Genomic DNA, 16,660 nt, shown 5'->3' on the forward strand with positions numbered 1-16,660 from the left:
GAAGAGGTGGAAGAGAGGAGAGAGTTGCTCCTTCTCAACCTCTGCTTCTAATCAATCACCAGAAATCACTGCCGTGGTTTATGGCCTTTGATCCTGGCTCCTCTTTCACACTGCGAGGGAGAGAGTTGTGAGGGGAAAAGGGAGAGGGAACAGAGGGAGCGGTGAGCAGGGTGAGAGTTAAGGCCCGCGGGGGCTGTGGAGGTCAGGGGAGAGAGATTAGGGGGCGTAGGGCCTTTTGCTCCTTCAAATATGAAAGCATGTCTTGTTTTAATCTGGTTGGTTTGGCCTGAATCAAACGGCCTCCTTCAGGAGGTTAATTTCAAATTAATGCTGCATTATTTAGAAAAACATGACATTTTGCTATTAATGCTGAATATTCCACTGACAATATACTTTGCAAATGAACCACATTTTCCTCACTAAGCATTTTTGTTTGTATCTCCACATTGCTCCTTCAATCTCCTTGAGATTTAGGTTCTTTGTCACTGAAAGCAGCCAGAGTTTTAATGCATGGGACTTTTAAAGCTTACCAAGTATTGCATCCAAGCATTTTTGTTTTGTTGCTGCTATCTTGTGAATACTCATATTGCGATGATAGTTGTGATTAGATCTTTCAGGCAGTTTCTGTCTTAAATTTAGAATCGAATCATTTCAATATATCTTGATACATTTTTGTAGTTTCTACAAATGTGCTTTACTAAGGATCATGTTTTATCCTCTGTTTCTTTTGTGTTTCATATTTTTGTAACTTTTTAAAAACAACACTACTTCTACCAAAGAGCAAATAGTCTGGTATTGTTTGCTTGTTAATGTTTTGTTTATTTGATTCTTAAAATCTTGTGTAATCTAAGGCAGCCTATCACCAGTCAAGGGAAAAATAAAGTACGGCTTTACAACTGATTTATTTCTCATCAGTAAATGTGACCAACTCGATAAAAGCAGCATATTTTGTGGTTTGCTACTCTGAGGGATATATTTTTGTTTTAACACCAGGGTGGAAAGACATCATCAATGACCTCAAAGAAAGAATCAAATGTCATGTTTAAGTGCCACTGGGTATTTCGTTGATGCCTGAGCACTAGGTGGCGCCTCATTAAACACCTGATGCTGCTTATTAATGAGTATTGACACTAAATAAATAGCATCCAGCACTTCTGACTAAGTTTATTAGATTCTTGGTAACATTGAAAAGCCTATCATTAATGACTACAATGGCTCTCCATAAATTTGCACTCATGGAATTACAGAGGAGTTCATTGTGAAAAGGAGTCAAATACAGGGCCATCTGTTCAACAGCTGAAGTTTGGCCTAAACTGGGTCATCAATATGACAATGACCCCAAACACATCAGCAAATATACAACAGGAAAATAATAAAGGTGTTGTAGCAGCAAAGTACAAAGGTACATAGGAAATATGACAACTGATGAACAACTTTAAAATATTTTATTTCCACTTTGGATCCAGTATAGCAACTAATTATACACCATAAAGAAAACTTCTATTCAGCTATTTCTGTTTATATAGTAGTTTTATTATTTGAATGCAATAAATGTTCTTTTTCAACTAAAAAAAAAGCCAAAAAAAAGGATCTCTGGAAATTTATTGTTGCTTTATTGACATCCTCTAAGTCCATTTATCTGAGAACCCCACTAGTACTAAGAAGCAGAGGGCAATTGAAGACAACAGGGAGGACGGCGAGAAAAAGACAACAAAATGAATCCTCCAGGCAGGATCAGGACACTCCTGCTTTGTCCCCCCTAGTGGGAGGGAAGCTACCGATGCCTGTCAACAAATGGACAGGATGGTAGAATAATCAACTGCTGTTTCCCTGCTGTATTGGTTTATGGGTTTATGGGGTCATTGGTCGCCCCTGAGCCCCTCTGAGGGCACCAGGATGCAGCAGAACAGCAGATTTTGCAGAAGCAGGATGGTAGATTGAATAGATGGCCTATCAGCTCATGTGTAGTAAAGAAGATGGTTGTAGCTTTTGACCCAAGTGACCTTAGACCCTCAGGCATTTTTGGTTCTTAGTCTGTCTTTGAAATCTACCCCAAGTTCTTCTGAGGAGTTATTAGCATAGTGAAAATAACTCTTAGATTGTCTTTAATTTCAATTCTTTGATATACATTCTCAAAACATAAATTTTAACTTAATCAGCTCTCTATTAGTATCACAGAATGACAACTGTGCTAGAAAAACAAGCTAAGATAACATCAATTCATCCATTGTCTCATGCTTATCTGAGGTGTTAGTCAAAGGGATGTAAGGATTTCCCTGCTGGACCAAACAACAACACAGTCCAGGCTCATTCTGGGGACTCTCAAAGAGTTGGATTCAACATATCCAGAGAGTTCTGGTTCTACCCAGTTTTCCCCTCCTTCCAAGAAGGTCTACTCTGAGCCCTCCCTAGTTGATGGAGCTCTTTGCCTTCGAAAGAAGAAACTGGCCACCTTACAGAGGAAGGTTATGTCACCAGGTTGTGTCGTCACCATGACAGACCAAAGCACCGTCCACAATACTGCAGACGAGATCCCATCCTGTCTTTCACTTGTAAACAAGACACTTGAGCTCCACCACTTCAGGCAGAGACCCCTAACCTGTGGGGAGGAGTCCACCTTTTCTCTAGTTGAGAACCTTAGACTTAGTGTACCTGACTCTTCAGTGCCAACAGATCCACATCTTTTGGAAAAACCAAACGATCCACACAACTGCACAATAAGACTAATTCATGAACACAAACAAGGTTGTTGACAAGAGGGAGCCCTGGCAGAGTTCAACCTAAATCAGTAATGTGGATACAACTAACCCAAGCTAAGACAACATTGATCCATCCACTTAATCCTTGCAAGACTGCATGGAGGCTGGTGTCTGTCTTTCACAGCCTGCTAAGAAAATATGAATTTTAAACCCATCTTTGACTGGCCATCAAATAATATCATTGACTAGCATGGTTTAAACAAACCATGTAAAAGACGAATTTCTAACCAACACACAAACAAATGTATTTTTCTCAATCCGATGTCATTGCTGCAATATATTTCCAGTCTCTGTAGTCTCTGTTGGACTGAGTGAAAGATAAAAATGGGTATGGTGTTTTGTATTTTTGAAGTTTCATTTAGTTCTGAAGCCAGACATGTCCTACAACAAGTAGGCTGAGCAGCTAAGCAATAAAGAGCAAATGTACAATTCCACCACAGCTAAGCTTTGGCGGCATCTCCACAGTCTGCAGAAGTCTTCAGGCAAGTGGCTTATGTGCATCTTCCAGCAGTGAAGGGAGCAAAGGGGGCCCCGGCAGGCGGATCTAGGCAGGCGGAAGGGCGCCAGACATGAGAGGCTAGGCAGGGCTGGAGTTGAGCTGGCCAGCTGAGGCTCCCCCTCCGCCCTGCGTGGCAGCGAGGCTAAGCTAATCCTGCGCCTCGGGCCCCCGAGAGGTGGCTCTGCCAAAGTCTGTCTCCCTGCTGCTGCAGGAAATTGCCTTCAGTGCAGAGGTCCATGAAATGGCCATGGCTTCTCAGTGAAGTTTGCGTGCATGTGGGGATTTTACAAACCATACTCTAACAGGTAGCCTCTGCTATACAACCCTTTGCAAAAGAACTCTTTGTACTTTTTCATATTTTGTCATGCTTCAATCACATTCCTCAATGTATTTATTGGCATTTTATGTGTGGTGTCCATTCATATTCACCCCACGTCACACAAAACTTTGTAGAAACTTTGTACAGTCTTTTTTTTTAAATATACCAGGCTTGCAAATGTAGAGCCTGAAAGTTTGGAAAATTTTTCTTTAAGCTAAGTCAGAATGAATTAAAAGTGTATTTAACCAAATGTTATTGAAGCCGTGCCATAGATTCCAGATTTGATTTAGGTCCAGACTTTAAATAGGCCATATTAAACCATTCCAGTGAAGCAAGTGCTGTATGTATGTACTGTATGTGCTGCAAATCTCATGTCCAGGCCTTAAGATTTGCAGGACAGTATCTTTCAAGGAATCGAGTTGGGCACCTCTGGTTTAGGGTCACTGTCCTGCTGGAAGGTGAACCTTCGCCCCAGTCTCAAGTATTTTGTAGCCTCTAGAAGAGTGGTCTTAAATTGTGTTCCTCGAGGGCCAGAGTCCTGCAACTTTTAGATGTGCCTTTTCCTACACACTTGAATTAAATGGCTAAACCACCTCACTAGCAATGCAGTCAAGCTCTACAGAAGCTTTGTAGCTTTTGTAGCCAGGTGTGCTGAACCAGAGAGACATCTAAAAGTTGCAGACCTAGAAAGTCTTTCTTCTCATCAACTCCGAACCACTTCCCTGTCTCTGTTGAAGAGAGATGTGGCACCACCACGTACCATTTTGCATCATTTTATTGCTTAAACTCTACTTTTCCTTGGTATATCATAAAAAATAAAACACATTAAAATATATGGCTCTAACGTGGAGATGAATACTAGGAAGGCCAATGTATATATCTCAAAAATAGTTTGTATTAGAACAGAGATAGTCACATTGCGGTGAAGAAGTATGTGGTGCACACCATAAATAGGTCTGTTGACTATAAAAGCCTGTTTTCCTGTGTAGGGTTTAGTGTCAGGCCCTATAACACCTCCACTACTGGACTGTTTGACCCATAAGGCCAGGCGGCGTTCCCAAGAGGTCTTTTATCCATCTATCAGTTCTCTCTCATTAGCCCCAAGAGGCATAGTAGAGTAACATGAGGGGGGTCTTGTGTCCCTCTCTAGTCCCCCATAAAATAAATAAAGACCAAATACAAATGACAGTAGTTTAAGGCAAAATTCATAAAGCAACCAACAACTTTTCTATTTAAGTAAATTCAAAAAATGTTGGAAAATTTGAAAGTTTTAGTTCTATTTTTTTAAAGTAAGGAGGGTCTAAAAGGTGGAGAACAGAGGTGAAGAGGGAGGAGGAAGGAGGAGATGAGGCAGGACATAGTGCAGAAACAGTTGATTATCAGCCCCATCAAGTGATCAATGATTTCATTAATAAGACGGATCATGGGGCCGTCATTGCTGTGACACAGGCTGAGGGATGATCTGCACCCGATGCTTCATTTGCACTCCCCCTCGACCCCTTTCGTTCCCTCCCTCCCTGTTCTTCCAATGTGGCCAACGAGAAGGGAACGCCATGGGGGAAAAAAAGAGGGGGTTAGGGGAGCAGAGAGGGGGAAGTTCGTCATGAGAGAGGGAAGGAAGGGGAGGGAGGGAATGGATGAGAGGGGGGCGAGGAAGGAGGAAGAAAAGTGAAAATCCATTTTGAAACCCATTTTCAATTAGGGGTCCACAAGCTGTTATCACAGGTGTCCCAGAATGGGGGCCCGTAAGTGAAAATGTCTCCTATCCGTTTCTGAAATGAAACCTTATCTGGGAGGCACAAAGATGGCGGGGACAGCGTATCTGTAAATTACTTTCCATCCCCGCTGTTAACGGGAACTTTATTTCTGTCAGATGACATTCCCCTCTATTTACTGTTGATCATTTAAATGGCTGCCTAAAAAGACGGTGGGCCCTCACTCTTCCTCTATCTAACCCTCTGCCCCTCCTCTCTGTGTATCTCTTCTCCCCTCTTTGAAGAGATTTTTTTTACAATGTATCCATGTGCTTATTTTACTCCTTAAAACGCTTTAGCTATGCTATGTATTGGCCCTGGGATTTCTCTGGCAACATAAAGCTATGACAAGATGGCCATCAGAGCTTCACTTGCTTGCATCTGAGACTTTTACTGTTGCTCTTTTTAAGCAAAAGAAAATTAAAAAGCATGTAAACTAAAGCAGAAATCAACTGAGGAAAAGAATCACAAGACTTTAAGCTCGATTAACCCTGAAATCCAAACCGGGCAAAAATCCAGTCTTTTACCAATCAGTGAGCACTCCATGTCTAAGTGCTACCAGGTTGCACATACAAAAACAGCCCTCACTAATGACTGGCCAGTAAGGGCTGCTAGGGTGCTCTGACAACAGTGCTCTTCTGTGTGGATGATATTACTGAAAGATGATTCAAAATGAGCTATTTTCAGTACCAATGAAATGTTTTAAAGCAAAGTCAAAGGTTCTAAAAGAGAGCAAGTGTTGTACTTAGACCATTTTAATGATTATTTTTGTCTGCCATTCATTCAAGCTGCAATAGAGTGAGAGAGAGCGTGACTTTCAGCAGATAACAGGAAGGTTGAGGAGGGATGGTAGATTTTCTTAAACCTCTGTCTGTTATGTACCTTGGTGGACTGGAAATGTGAGCAACCATTTGAAAATCTCTGGTGATATGATCTAAGCAGAATCTTGATTGAGTAATGCTAGTTATGCTAACAGTGTTAAGTGTGGTCACTGCGCTAATTGCACTAGTTGTGCTAAGTACTAGCATCATTTCCTACATTAAGTTTAAAATTTAATGACAGTACAAGCATTTTGTCTTTGTTTTAAAATATTGGTAAAATCCATGATGACACCTGTTGTCGTGGTACAGCAAGTATCTGATGCACAGACCTTAAGAGTAGTTTATGGTTTTATTCCTGACCTCTGAACTTTTCCTGAATAGTTTCTTCTGCTTTTTTTCTTTAAATTTTTCCTGTTGATTACTAACAGCTAAAATGTCTCAAATACCTCTTATAGAAAAGTGTTTCAAAATGCTATCGGTGGGTTATTGTTATGAAACAAATACATTGCTGCAACTTTAACATTATAATATTGGATGTAAAGGGTATGTTGCTGAAACAAGTCCCTGACAGTTTTCTACAAAATTTGCAAATGATCAAATCTTACTTTTTACTACTTTTACTAAAACCACAAATTATCCCCCAATGACAGAATTTATTCTCCCAAGGAACAGACGTGAACAAAGAATTAGTGGACTTTGTGGTTCACCTGCCTGCTGAATGATGAGAACTCTAGGGGAGAGCAACCCCTCCTAAAGAGCCCCAATCACAGCACTGTCGTGGCCCGGTCGGCTCTTTTGAGCTGTCAGTGGAAGAGGAGGAGGGGGCCAGAAGAGATGAATGGCACCCAGGATGAAGCCACCATTTACCCAACCATGTGGGAACTCTGTTTCAGCACTCAATGATTACTCAACCTGGACAAAACCGAGTTATAGAAAACAGGTAAAAGCACCAAAAATATCTGATCCAAGAAAAGTAATATCTGCTGGAGAGCAATTCCAAATACCAATCTACAAATCCCTCTAGCTGCTTTTTTCACAGTTATTTCCCACATTTTGCAACTTCTTGTACTGCTGGGCACACCACAGGAGCTTCTGCTTGGCTAAGATCAGGGAGGAAACGCAAAGTAGTCACAGGGGTTCCACAGATGCTCACAATTACCTTTTGTTTGGATGGAGGCAGCAGGGCAGGGGGCTGTGAGGGTTAAAGTTGAGGCCAGTGTAGGGTTACACCTGATAAGAGGTTAAGAGTTCTGGGGGGAGAATTTGGGAATGTGCTGTAATTATAACCACACAAAGAAAGTGTAAGCAATATTATGATTCTGTAACAGAGATTCAGATTTTAAAAATGGACCATTCTTTGCTAATGAATATGAGTCCTCCCCTTTTCAAGTGTATTAGGAAACTACTGTAGACTTAAGGAATAAGACACTCTACAGCAGGCTCCCCTTGCTAGGTTTTCAAGACAAAACATGCGTCGTTAGGTGCCGTAATTACAAGGACATTACTAAGAAAAATCCGCTATCACATATCCAAATGCAGCCATGCTTTTTCCGCAACTAACTTTTCTTCCATGCTGCCCCGTTAATGAATAAAACTGTGTCGGCCATCTGGGAGTGGGTAAGAATGAACGCGTTCCCAGGATGTTTCAGGATGTATTACCTTACCCACTTCCTGTGATAAGTCCCATCTGGAGGCAAAGTCGCAGCAACTTATTTACTCTTTCCCGGATTGTTTGTTTCCCCCTCTCACACATCCATTGGATGATGGCGGTGAGTCAGAAAGCACTCCGTCAAGCCTTCAGTTCCAACTCCTGCAGCATGTTCTCCATATCCAAAAACCTTCCAAATCCTCTCTCGACTAATGAGCACAGCTGCAGCTTAGGATGTGGTGATCTCAACCCCGGTTTTGTTATGACTTTGGCTTGATCCTCCAAGGCTTTCCACAAAAATTGCTATATAATACTTCTCTTTCCAGCCAAAGATTTGAAAATGAAAGGCTGAATGACGACAGGCTTAATGAAGCTCTGTGCCCTTTTAATGGTATGTGTTGAAGACTTCACTGTACAAACATGCCAAAGCTGCTACCAAAGAATGTTGTACGAGAACCGTAATGACACAGAACAAAGGCGTAGATGAATTTGCACAAGTGTTAACCTTTTAATCATGTTTTTGTGTGTTGGTCTTCATTACATAATGAGAACACAGATGGTACATTGTTCAAATGCACTGATTCAATTACGGTGACCTGATAAAGCCAAAACTCAAGTCCAAAAAAGAAAATTGAATTTCCAGAATGTCGCTTGAAGTGTTGATTTGACATAAGAAAGTATTTTGGAGCTAAGCTCTTCTGTGCTTAGCTCCATGTTTTTTCTGTAAAAGAGCTTTTGCTACTTGCTACTATTTTAGTTTTTTTTCCCAAAAGATGCTAAATAAAAAGCTACTGCTGACATTCAATATGGGCCTATTGGATTTCTTTCTTTTTCACTATTCTGCTGTCCTTTTCTGTTTATTCGTGTCTTTTTAATGCATAGAATCATCAACAGAGCTATTGTTTCTATAAACTTCCTGTTCTTCACTCACTTGTCTTTCCCAAAGGAAGTACTATTCACCAATTGCTTCTGTGTTTAGTAGTGTCACCTTCCTGAAAAATGCTATCACCAGAACCATTGCTGACATGTACTCTGCTTTAGCCAGTTCTGGCCTAATAGTTGTTTAGGAAGTTTGTACTGCCACTCTATATTCGTTTGAGTGGCTTACTGGTATGTATGCAATTTTCCACTATGTATAGCTGGGGGGAAAGGTCTCTGAAGCAGCTTCTTTTGTGGATTAAAACCAGAAACATTGATTAACCACCAGTCTACATGAACCGCAGAGTTGAAGTCAGAGGCAAGACGTACCGTTTGAGGTGGTACTGGAGGCCACTGCCTTCTCGCTGATGTCAGTGCGTGCCGATGAGCCCTTCGTAGCCACAATGGTCTCCACCCTCTTCTTCTTCTCAGCTGCTGAACTGGCCTGTGACTGGGTTTCCATGGCAATTGCTCATTCCTCAGGACCTCATGGAGACGGTGGAACTAGGGAAGAAGAAGAAGTTAGAGTAATGAGGTGAATGTAACAAGATGAATTAGTGCTAATTCTCCTTGAAAGCATCTTTCACCCATGCACACCCTCTGGCCTCTTAGTTTAGATTGCCATCAGTTTTTCTTCAAAGTATGCCATGTGTCAGTCATTTCATCCATCTAAAAGGGCCAATTTAATTCGGTTGACATATAGAATATAGATATGTTTTCCTCATCCTAAAGACTAAAGGTATTTCTTATTATAAAACCGATAGCAGCAGACCAATCTCGACATGTGCTCCATATTGACATGATTCCTCAAACTGTAACTATTTCTCACTCTGTTTAAAGGACCAGATATTAAATGTAATTTAAAATCTTTACATTTTCGATCAGTATTATTTACAATGACCACTACATTTTTAAGTACTAAAGATATGAAAGTATGCAGAGAGAAGGATCTTTGACCATTCCCATCTCTCTAGATCTTCGAGAATCCTGGGTTCTGATTGGTTTCTCCTGGTATGGTGGATCACATACAGAGGACATTGATCCTCAACGCAGCCATCCAGCATTTCATTTCTGATGCTGGAACCTTGCTGCATGTCTTACCCCTTCTCTCTCTGCTGATTTCCTGTCTGAATGTTTCAAACAAAACCTGTTGAGTCTTTGGAAATATATTTTCCCTCGCAATACTCCTCAAAGTGTATGGTGGGAAAATGAAGTGAGCTCCCCATCCTGTCTTATTAATTTCTACTCTAATTGAAAGAATAACTGAGTTTAGAAGAAGGTATGATCTATTTACGAAAAACACACATCTGCCTTATTTGAACGCCCGGTTCTGTTTTCTTTTTTAAGAGTGGTGAAAAAAGGCCACAGTTTTGTGTCATGAATATAATCCAAGAAAGCAGGAATTGATGGATTAACAATTGACAGTTAGCCTAGCCTTTGCATTTCTATGCAAGTTCACTTGAATCTCATCTCCCTTCAGTGATCTGTCTGGGATTTAACCCATTGAACTCAAATTGTCCAGTTGAATTTCAACTGGACAAATCAGCAAACAAAAGAAGGAGTTGTAGAAGTGCACTCTGGCTGTAGTTTTAGTAATGGCAAAAGAAGTGAACAGAGCCATTAAGTCTGTGTTGGCCACGCTTCCAAATACTAAATTAACATTAACATCCGTCAAAGTTCAGACTGCATACATCACAGACAAAAATAAGCAATTGGGTATAATTTTAAATGTCAATAGGCGTCAACAGCCAAGTGTCCTGAACCTCTGTATGAAGCAAAGCTACAAGAATTTTAAAAATTATTAGAATATTTACAAAATTTTACAGGACGGGGTGCAACTAATCAATTACATACAACAAATACGTTGCAACATGGGTTTATTATCTCCCCTGAATAAATGTTCTCAAATTAGGATGTTTCTTTTTTTAAATGTTCAGTTTTAGATTTTACAAACCAAGCAAAATCCAAACCAAATATATTGAGTAATTTTGTTTTCAGTTGCATTTTCTAAGAGAGATCTGCCATATTTTCTCTGACACAAAGTAAATTATTTTAAACTGTAGTTAATAAAATTTTACTAAAACTCAAATGTTAAGTGTACAAAATGTTTCACTTAGCCATAACCTGATGGACTCTTATCTGCCTCAGGACCAAACGTGGTTAAATATCCAAACATCAGTTCATCTTATTTTTCAGCTGAACTCCTGACTGTTTTTTTTTTATATATATAAAAAACAACAGCTCAATAAAGAGAGCAAGGCAGGACATCCTGACAAGGTTTTATATCTCAGAATAAACGAAAAGGCAGCTTGTGGATACACTGATAATCCCACTCCAGCGCTCTTTCCAAAGAGAGAAAGGCAAAACCTTCAGGGGATACCACAGACAGAGAAACACTCAGAGTCCTGAAAAAACAAGGCTTGTTTGAAGGCCCCGTTGGGAATATCATGGTGCCGGGCAATTTTTCTTTCAAAGAATAAAGGTGGTTCAAGTTAATACTGTCTGTGGGTTTAAGAAGGGGTTCAGCCAAAAGTCTAGCAGACATGTTGCTCAGTTCAGCACCTCAACGGCTGTCTACAAGCTCAAATCTATCTAGGTCATGTAGGTCCTCTGATTATGGATGGTGATACAACACAAACCCCTCATTTACCCAAAGTACAGGACATATGGCACAAAGTAGAGGACAGACTCCATAATTCATGGATAACAAGTGGAAATATTTAGTCTAACAAGCATTTTCTTTACAATAAAGACGGGTTAATTACCTCCCTCAACTATTTATTTGTCCTGGGCTCCATAAACATGCAAGCATTAAAAGGTAGTAAAGTTAGCTAGAATGCAAAAAGAATAGTGCTGCAGAGCCTAAAACAAGTAGGGGGCGGTGATTTCTTTCCAACTCCCAAAGGAAGGAAGGCAAAGGGGGAAGTGTTGAGGGGTAAACTTCAGACAAACACTGTGTGCTTTGTTTGTTTCTTCCCAACCCCCTGAAAAACCACAGTCTGTCATCCATTCTGACCCGAAAACAACATCTGTAAGCAATTGCTTACAAAAGAGAGAGAGAGAGGGGGAAAAAAATAACACGATGCAATTACACCCCTACCAATCAAAACAGAATTAAACGAGGGCTTGTCCTCTAATCGCTCCCGCATGAATACACGTATACCAGTCGTCCCCAAACTGGAGACGTTTTTTTTGTCCAGCTCATGAAGATATTATCTCAGTTCACTTCTCAGTATTTTTTTTTCCTTTGTTTTATTTGACGTGTGATGGGGTAATTGTTAGAACATGTGTGATGCAGGTCTGTGAACTCCTGCAACAATGTCATTAACAACAACAAACTTTAATGTAAAAAAAAAAAGTGCTTGTGAGCAAAAATGCAAATATGCATGTGTCCCAGGTGAGTGGGGGTCAGAGAGAAAAAGAAAAGTGTGGTGAATACGAGGGTCAGGATTGGGGATTGAATTGAAATGGGGGGAGTTGAGGCGAAAGCGGGGCATTCCTCTGGTCGGGCAAACATTCAGAAGTCCAAGCAACTGAAGCGTGTCTGACGGGCCTTTTGTACTCCGCAAGGCAGTCCACAGTTCCAAAGCAGCAATTAAAAGCAGGACCTTTTCACCCATAATCCCTCTGACCTGGACGCCCACACCCATTTCTGCAGATGTTCCCGTCTTTTTCGTCTGTCTTGTTGCTCATTTTTATCAGTTTTCCTGAAATTTACTAACGCAAAGACTCTTTCATCCAACGACCTCATTATATAAGAGGGTGTTCCCTAACACTCCACATAATAGTTTACACTACACACCATTGTTTTGTTTTTATACTAGGTGACCCTTCACCTCTGACATCAAACACCATGAGCCATTTCTATTAAGTTAAAACAGACAAAAGAAAATTGGTGTGCAACTTCAGACTGGCACAGGTCATTTACAAGTAGGTATTGGACATAAATGGTGCTCCTAACACAATTAGAGACAAAGTACAACTATGCCTCATTTCAACTGAGTAGTACAGAATGGGTTTAATACGCTATTTTTCTGTTTCCATAGTAAAAGAGGCCCAAACAACCAACCCATCATTCCTCTGCCCCCTTCAGTTGTCACAGGACAATGGTACGTTTAGCGCGGAGCTACTGGCATAACACAACACAACCCATTGATTGAGGGACAGAAATATCACAGCTTGTGACAAGAACAAGAACTATTAGTGTGTCAAGTTTGTTGTCGCACTTGAACGATGCAACATTATCTGTCTGGGTTTAACTTTCCCTCCAATGAAAGTCCAAGTGGCAGTGGAAACAATCTTCTGAATATGCCAAACTATAAAATTGTGTACTGAACAATACAGACTCATATTATAAGACTCAGTGAAAACAAGGCATTAGAGAAGCACCAAAACACAAAACTCTTCAGGGTTCAAGTTGCTACTGAAGGAAGAAGTGTCTAAGTCAGCTATATTGATAATCAGTAAGAAATTTAAAAATGAATTATCTATAATATCCCTTTGTGCAGAGAAAGCACAAAGGGATATTATAGTTAAAATGAGATTGATTGCCTACAGAGGTACGCCTGCTGTTATTCAAGCAGAAGCTTAAAAAGAAAGTAAAACAGTTGTAGATAACATTTGACAGTTTTTCAGAAAGTTTTTTTATTTTATTTTATTATTTTAAAGAATCTAGTCTAAATATATAAGATTTTGAAATCTTTCATAAAATAATTAAAGCTGGAGTCTATTTCCTCTACTGAGTAGATACTGGGACTGATGTTTGTGGTAGTAAATCTCATTGCTTAAATAAAGTCAGTTTAAAAAGTCCCTAAAAACAATCTTGTCTTTGAAAAAAAAAAGGTAAAACAGTGACTATCCTCTCATATACACAATGTGAAGCACAGAGTGTGTAAAGAAATCTTCCTGAAGGTTTTAAGACTTTTACACACAGGGCTCTTTAATGACTGTACTTGCTTTACTCTGTGTATTAAATTGTTCAATTTGGCAACACAAAATTCAGCCCCATCTATTTCTCTCAGGAAAAAGAGTTTAAGTGAGAGAACGGGTATATACAGTGGACCCCAGTATTTGGAGGGTTTAGGGAACAAAGTGGGCCATGTGTAGTTCAACACCCTATCTAAAAATGCTTTTAACTCCCTGTTTGAAAAATTCACAAATAATTTAGAGCTATGTTACACAGAAAACATAACTCCATAAATAGGAGGGAGTCCACTGTAACTAGAAAAATCATCATGCTCATGAATCTGTGACTTTGTAAAACTGTGTCATACCTTGAAACCAGAAACTGGCCATCGAAGTCTTATTTTTATTAGGGTTTTTTCAGAAGTTGTATTTTTGGAACAATATTTTTGGTGGAAACGGATTTCAAAGTGTGGACATCTTACTTTGAAAGAGATGATGCCATAACCACCACCTCTGATGCAAGCCTTCTTCTATTTTTAGTGTATTTCAATGCCTGCTCTACAGCATCACATAGAGGTCAGTGATAGTATCGTTTTTTGTTTCATCTTCTATCCTATGAATGAAGGCACCACTGTAAGCAAATTTATAAAGAACTTTATATAAACAACAAATATAGGGATTGCTTTGGAAAAACTGCAATTTCATGTGGACGATGCCTTAGAGAAAAGAAAAAGAGGGTCTTTATCGTTATTTGTGTTCAACTGTAATCCTTCCACGCAGACAAGGCTGAAGATTAAACAGGTTTAAACACCACAATTTCAACTGTTCACTAAGAAGAAAAATCTTATTTTTAAGCACATTAAGCAAATCAATTTAACATAAATTATACGCCCTGGTAACAAAGGCAGAGAGTTGAAAGTCATCTGCAAATTGTAGACATCAAAGTGAAACACAAAAATAAACTTTTCCCTTTGGTAAAAAAAAAGTCTTTTTTTTCATGCAAGCTTAAACAAGTACTAATGATATCAAAAAACTAATCACTGTTGCAGTTATTTAAAGCCTGCATCTTCACACACTTAATTTTATGACACACATACTGTCAGAAACCTCCGGACATTTAAATATAAACTCTTGAAGTGTCGTCTTAGATTTGGCGGCCCCCTCCCTCGCAGACGGGGTGCCGTATTTGAGTTCATTTCATTAGGGCGACTGTTCAGTGTCGAGGGCCCCCCGAGGGGGAGACTGGCAGCACCGCAGCATTCATCATCATTACATCAGCGACCACCGAGATCTGCTATCTTAGGCTTATCAGCGCGGCACAAACGCACCGCAGCGCAGCGAGTTAGAGGGGAGGGGAGCGATGGGAGATGTAGACGATTGAGGCAGATTGTGAGCAAAAGTGGGATAAGGAACAAAATGAATGGAAAGGGGGAGGAGCGTGTGTCTGTATGTGTATGCACGCATGCATCTGTGTGCACCTCACTGTGCCCCTGCATGCCTGCACATGTTTTCCTGTGTGTCCAATGTGTGTTTTGCACAATTTGCAGCTATGCCAACAATATTAAGGGCTCCTTCACAGCTGGAATGACTAAAACACTGAGGGGCGAAGGAGAAGGAGGGGGAGAAGGAGTCAAAGCCCTCCAGCAAGATTAGCTGAATCTAGCAATAAAACAAAATATGCTTGCTTTGCATGTGTTTGGATTGGGAAAAATGTGAGGGGAGAGTACTTAAGGGGGACAGTGGAAGTGTTTGTTGGTGCTTAGAGGAAGTCTCAGGAGTTGTTCCCAAATTCAATAGAAGAACTCTTAGCGAAAACCCCACATGCTCAGGTTACCACGTTGTGTTTGACACCGCACTTAAAGCTTGCCCTTGGCCCCTAAAGGAAAAATCTGGGAAAAAAGAGTGGGATTTGGTGGCTGCGGTTCACCATTCACAAACAAAACCTCACATCATGCCCAGATGGCAATAAGCCCTGGCCTTACAGCTCATGGGGAGCAACCCTTCAAATAGGGTCCATTTATGGGGAATTAGACACACCCAGCCACACACACACATAAAAAAATAGCAGATATTGGGGGTGTTACAATACATCCTTAAATGTGGTCAAACACAATGCTTGGATTATGAGAACAAGAGGAGATTTTAAGAATTGTCCTGAGAAGAGTAAATTTGGCCATTTTTTTGTTTTGCATATAAAGTGAAGCAGGGATGTACTAATATGAAGATGTGGACCAACACTTATCAGATGTTAATACTGCTGATATGGCCAACAACCAATATTTACATATATATATACTGGAAATATACTGTATATATATATATATATATATATATATATATATATATATATATATATATATATATATATATATATATATATATATATATAATTTTTTTTTTTTTTTTGTATATATATAGTGTATTATATACAGTATATAAATATATATATATTGTCCAGTTTTATTTACTGGACCAATATATAAGTGTTAAAAAATAACCAACATCAGCTGATACTGATATTAAAGCAGATATTATGGAACTGTAGTAAAAGAAAAAAAAAAACACTGAAAGGCTCCCTTTGGTTTTCACAAATTCATTAAAGGTTTCACAGATTTAAAATTGTGATTTTAAAAAATTGTGGACAGTGCAGAAATATTCAGCTTAGGTTAGTTTAAGCTAAATAAGGTTTGAGCTAGAGATGCTCAAGAAAGAAAGAAAAAAAATCAATCCAAAGAATAATCTTACCAATATAAGAGGCCACAAAGTGAAAAACAAATCTAAGCTAATTCTAGAGTGAGTGAGTGAGTAATGTAAAAAGTTACGTAAACAGAAACTGTATTTTCTACCACATATCCATGCATGTTTGTAATTCATTCAGGCTGCGACAGGGAGAGAAAGACCAGAACTTCCAGCAGAAAACAGGAAGGCAGAGCTGGCTTCAGATTTTAGCCTCTGTCAGTCATTGAACATGCTGCATATGAACATGTCAGCGGCTCAATTGCTTTATTTTCTCCAAATTTAATGGGCAAAAAGATTT

The 16,660-nt window shown here is 39.7% G+C and overlaps 1 protein-coding gene across 4 annotated transcripts in view; it reads right to left on the reverse strand.

Moving 5' to 3' along the window:
• LOC102238290 (zinc finger protein GLI3-like) overlaps positions 1-16,660 on the reverse strand; it is a 122,779-nt gene that overhangs the window by 88,205 nt on the left and 17,914 nt on the right. For all 4 annotated transcript variants that reach the window (XM_023326341.1, XM_005798596.2, XM_023326342.1 and 1 more), the window contains exon 2: positions 9,049-9,222. In XM_023326341.1, coding sequence (XP_023182109.1) covers positions 9,049-9,181 — 133 coding nt within the window. In that variant the 5' untranslated portion in view covers positions 9,182-9,222. The remainder of the gene's footprint in view (positions 1-9,048; positions 9,223-16,660) is intronic.

The sequence above is a fragment of the Xiphophorus maculatus genome, chromosome 21, assembly GCF_002775205.1.
Source record: "Xiphophorus maculatus strain JP 163 A chromosome 21, X_maculatus-5.0-male, whole genome shotgun sequence".
NCBI classification, from domain to species: domain Eukaryota; kingdom Metazoa; phylum Chordata; class Actinopteri; order Cyprinodontiformes; family Poeciliidae; genus Xiphophorus; species Xiphophorus maculatus.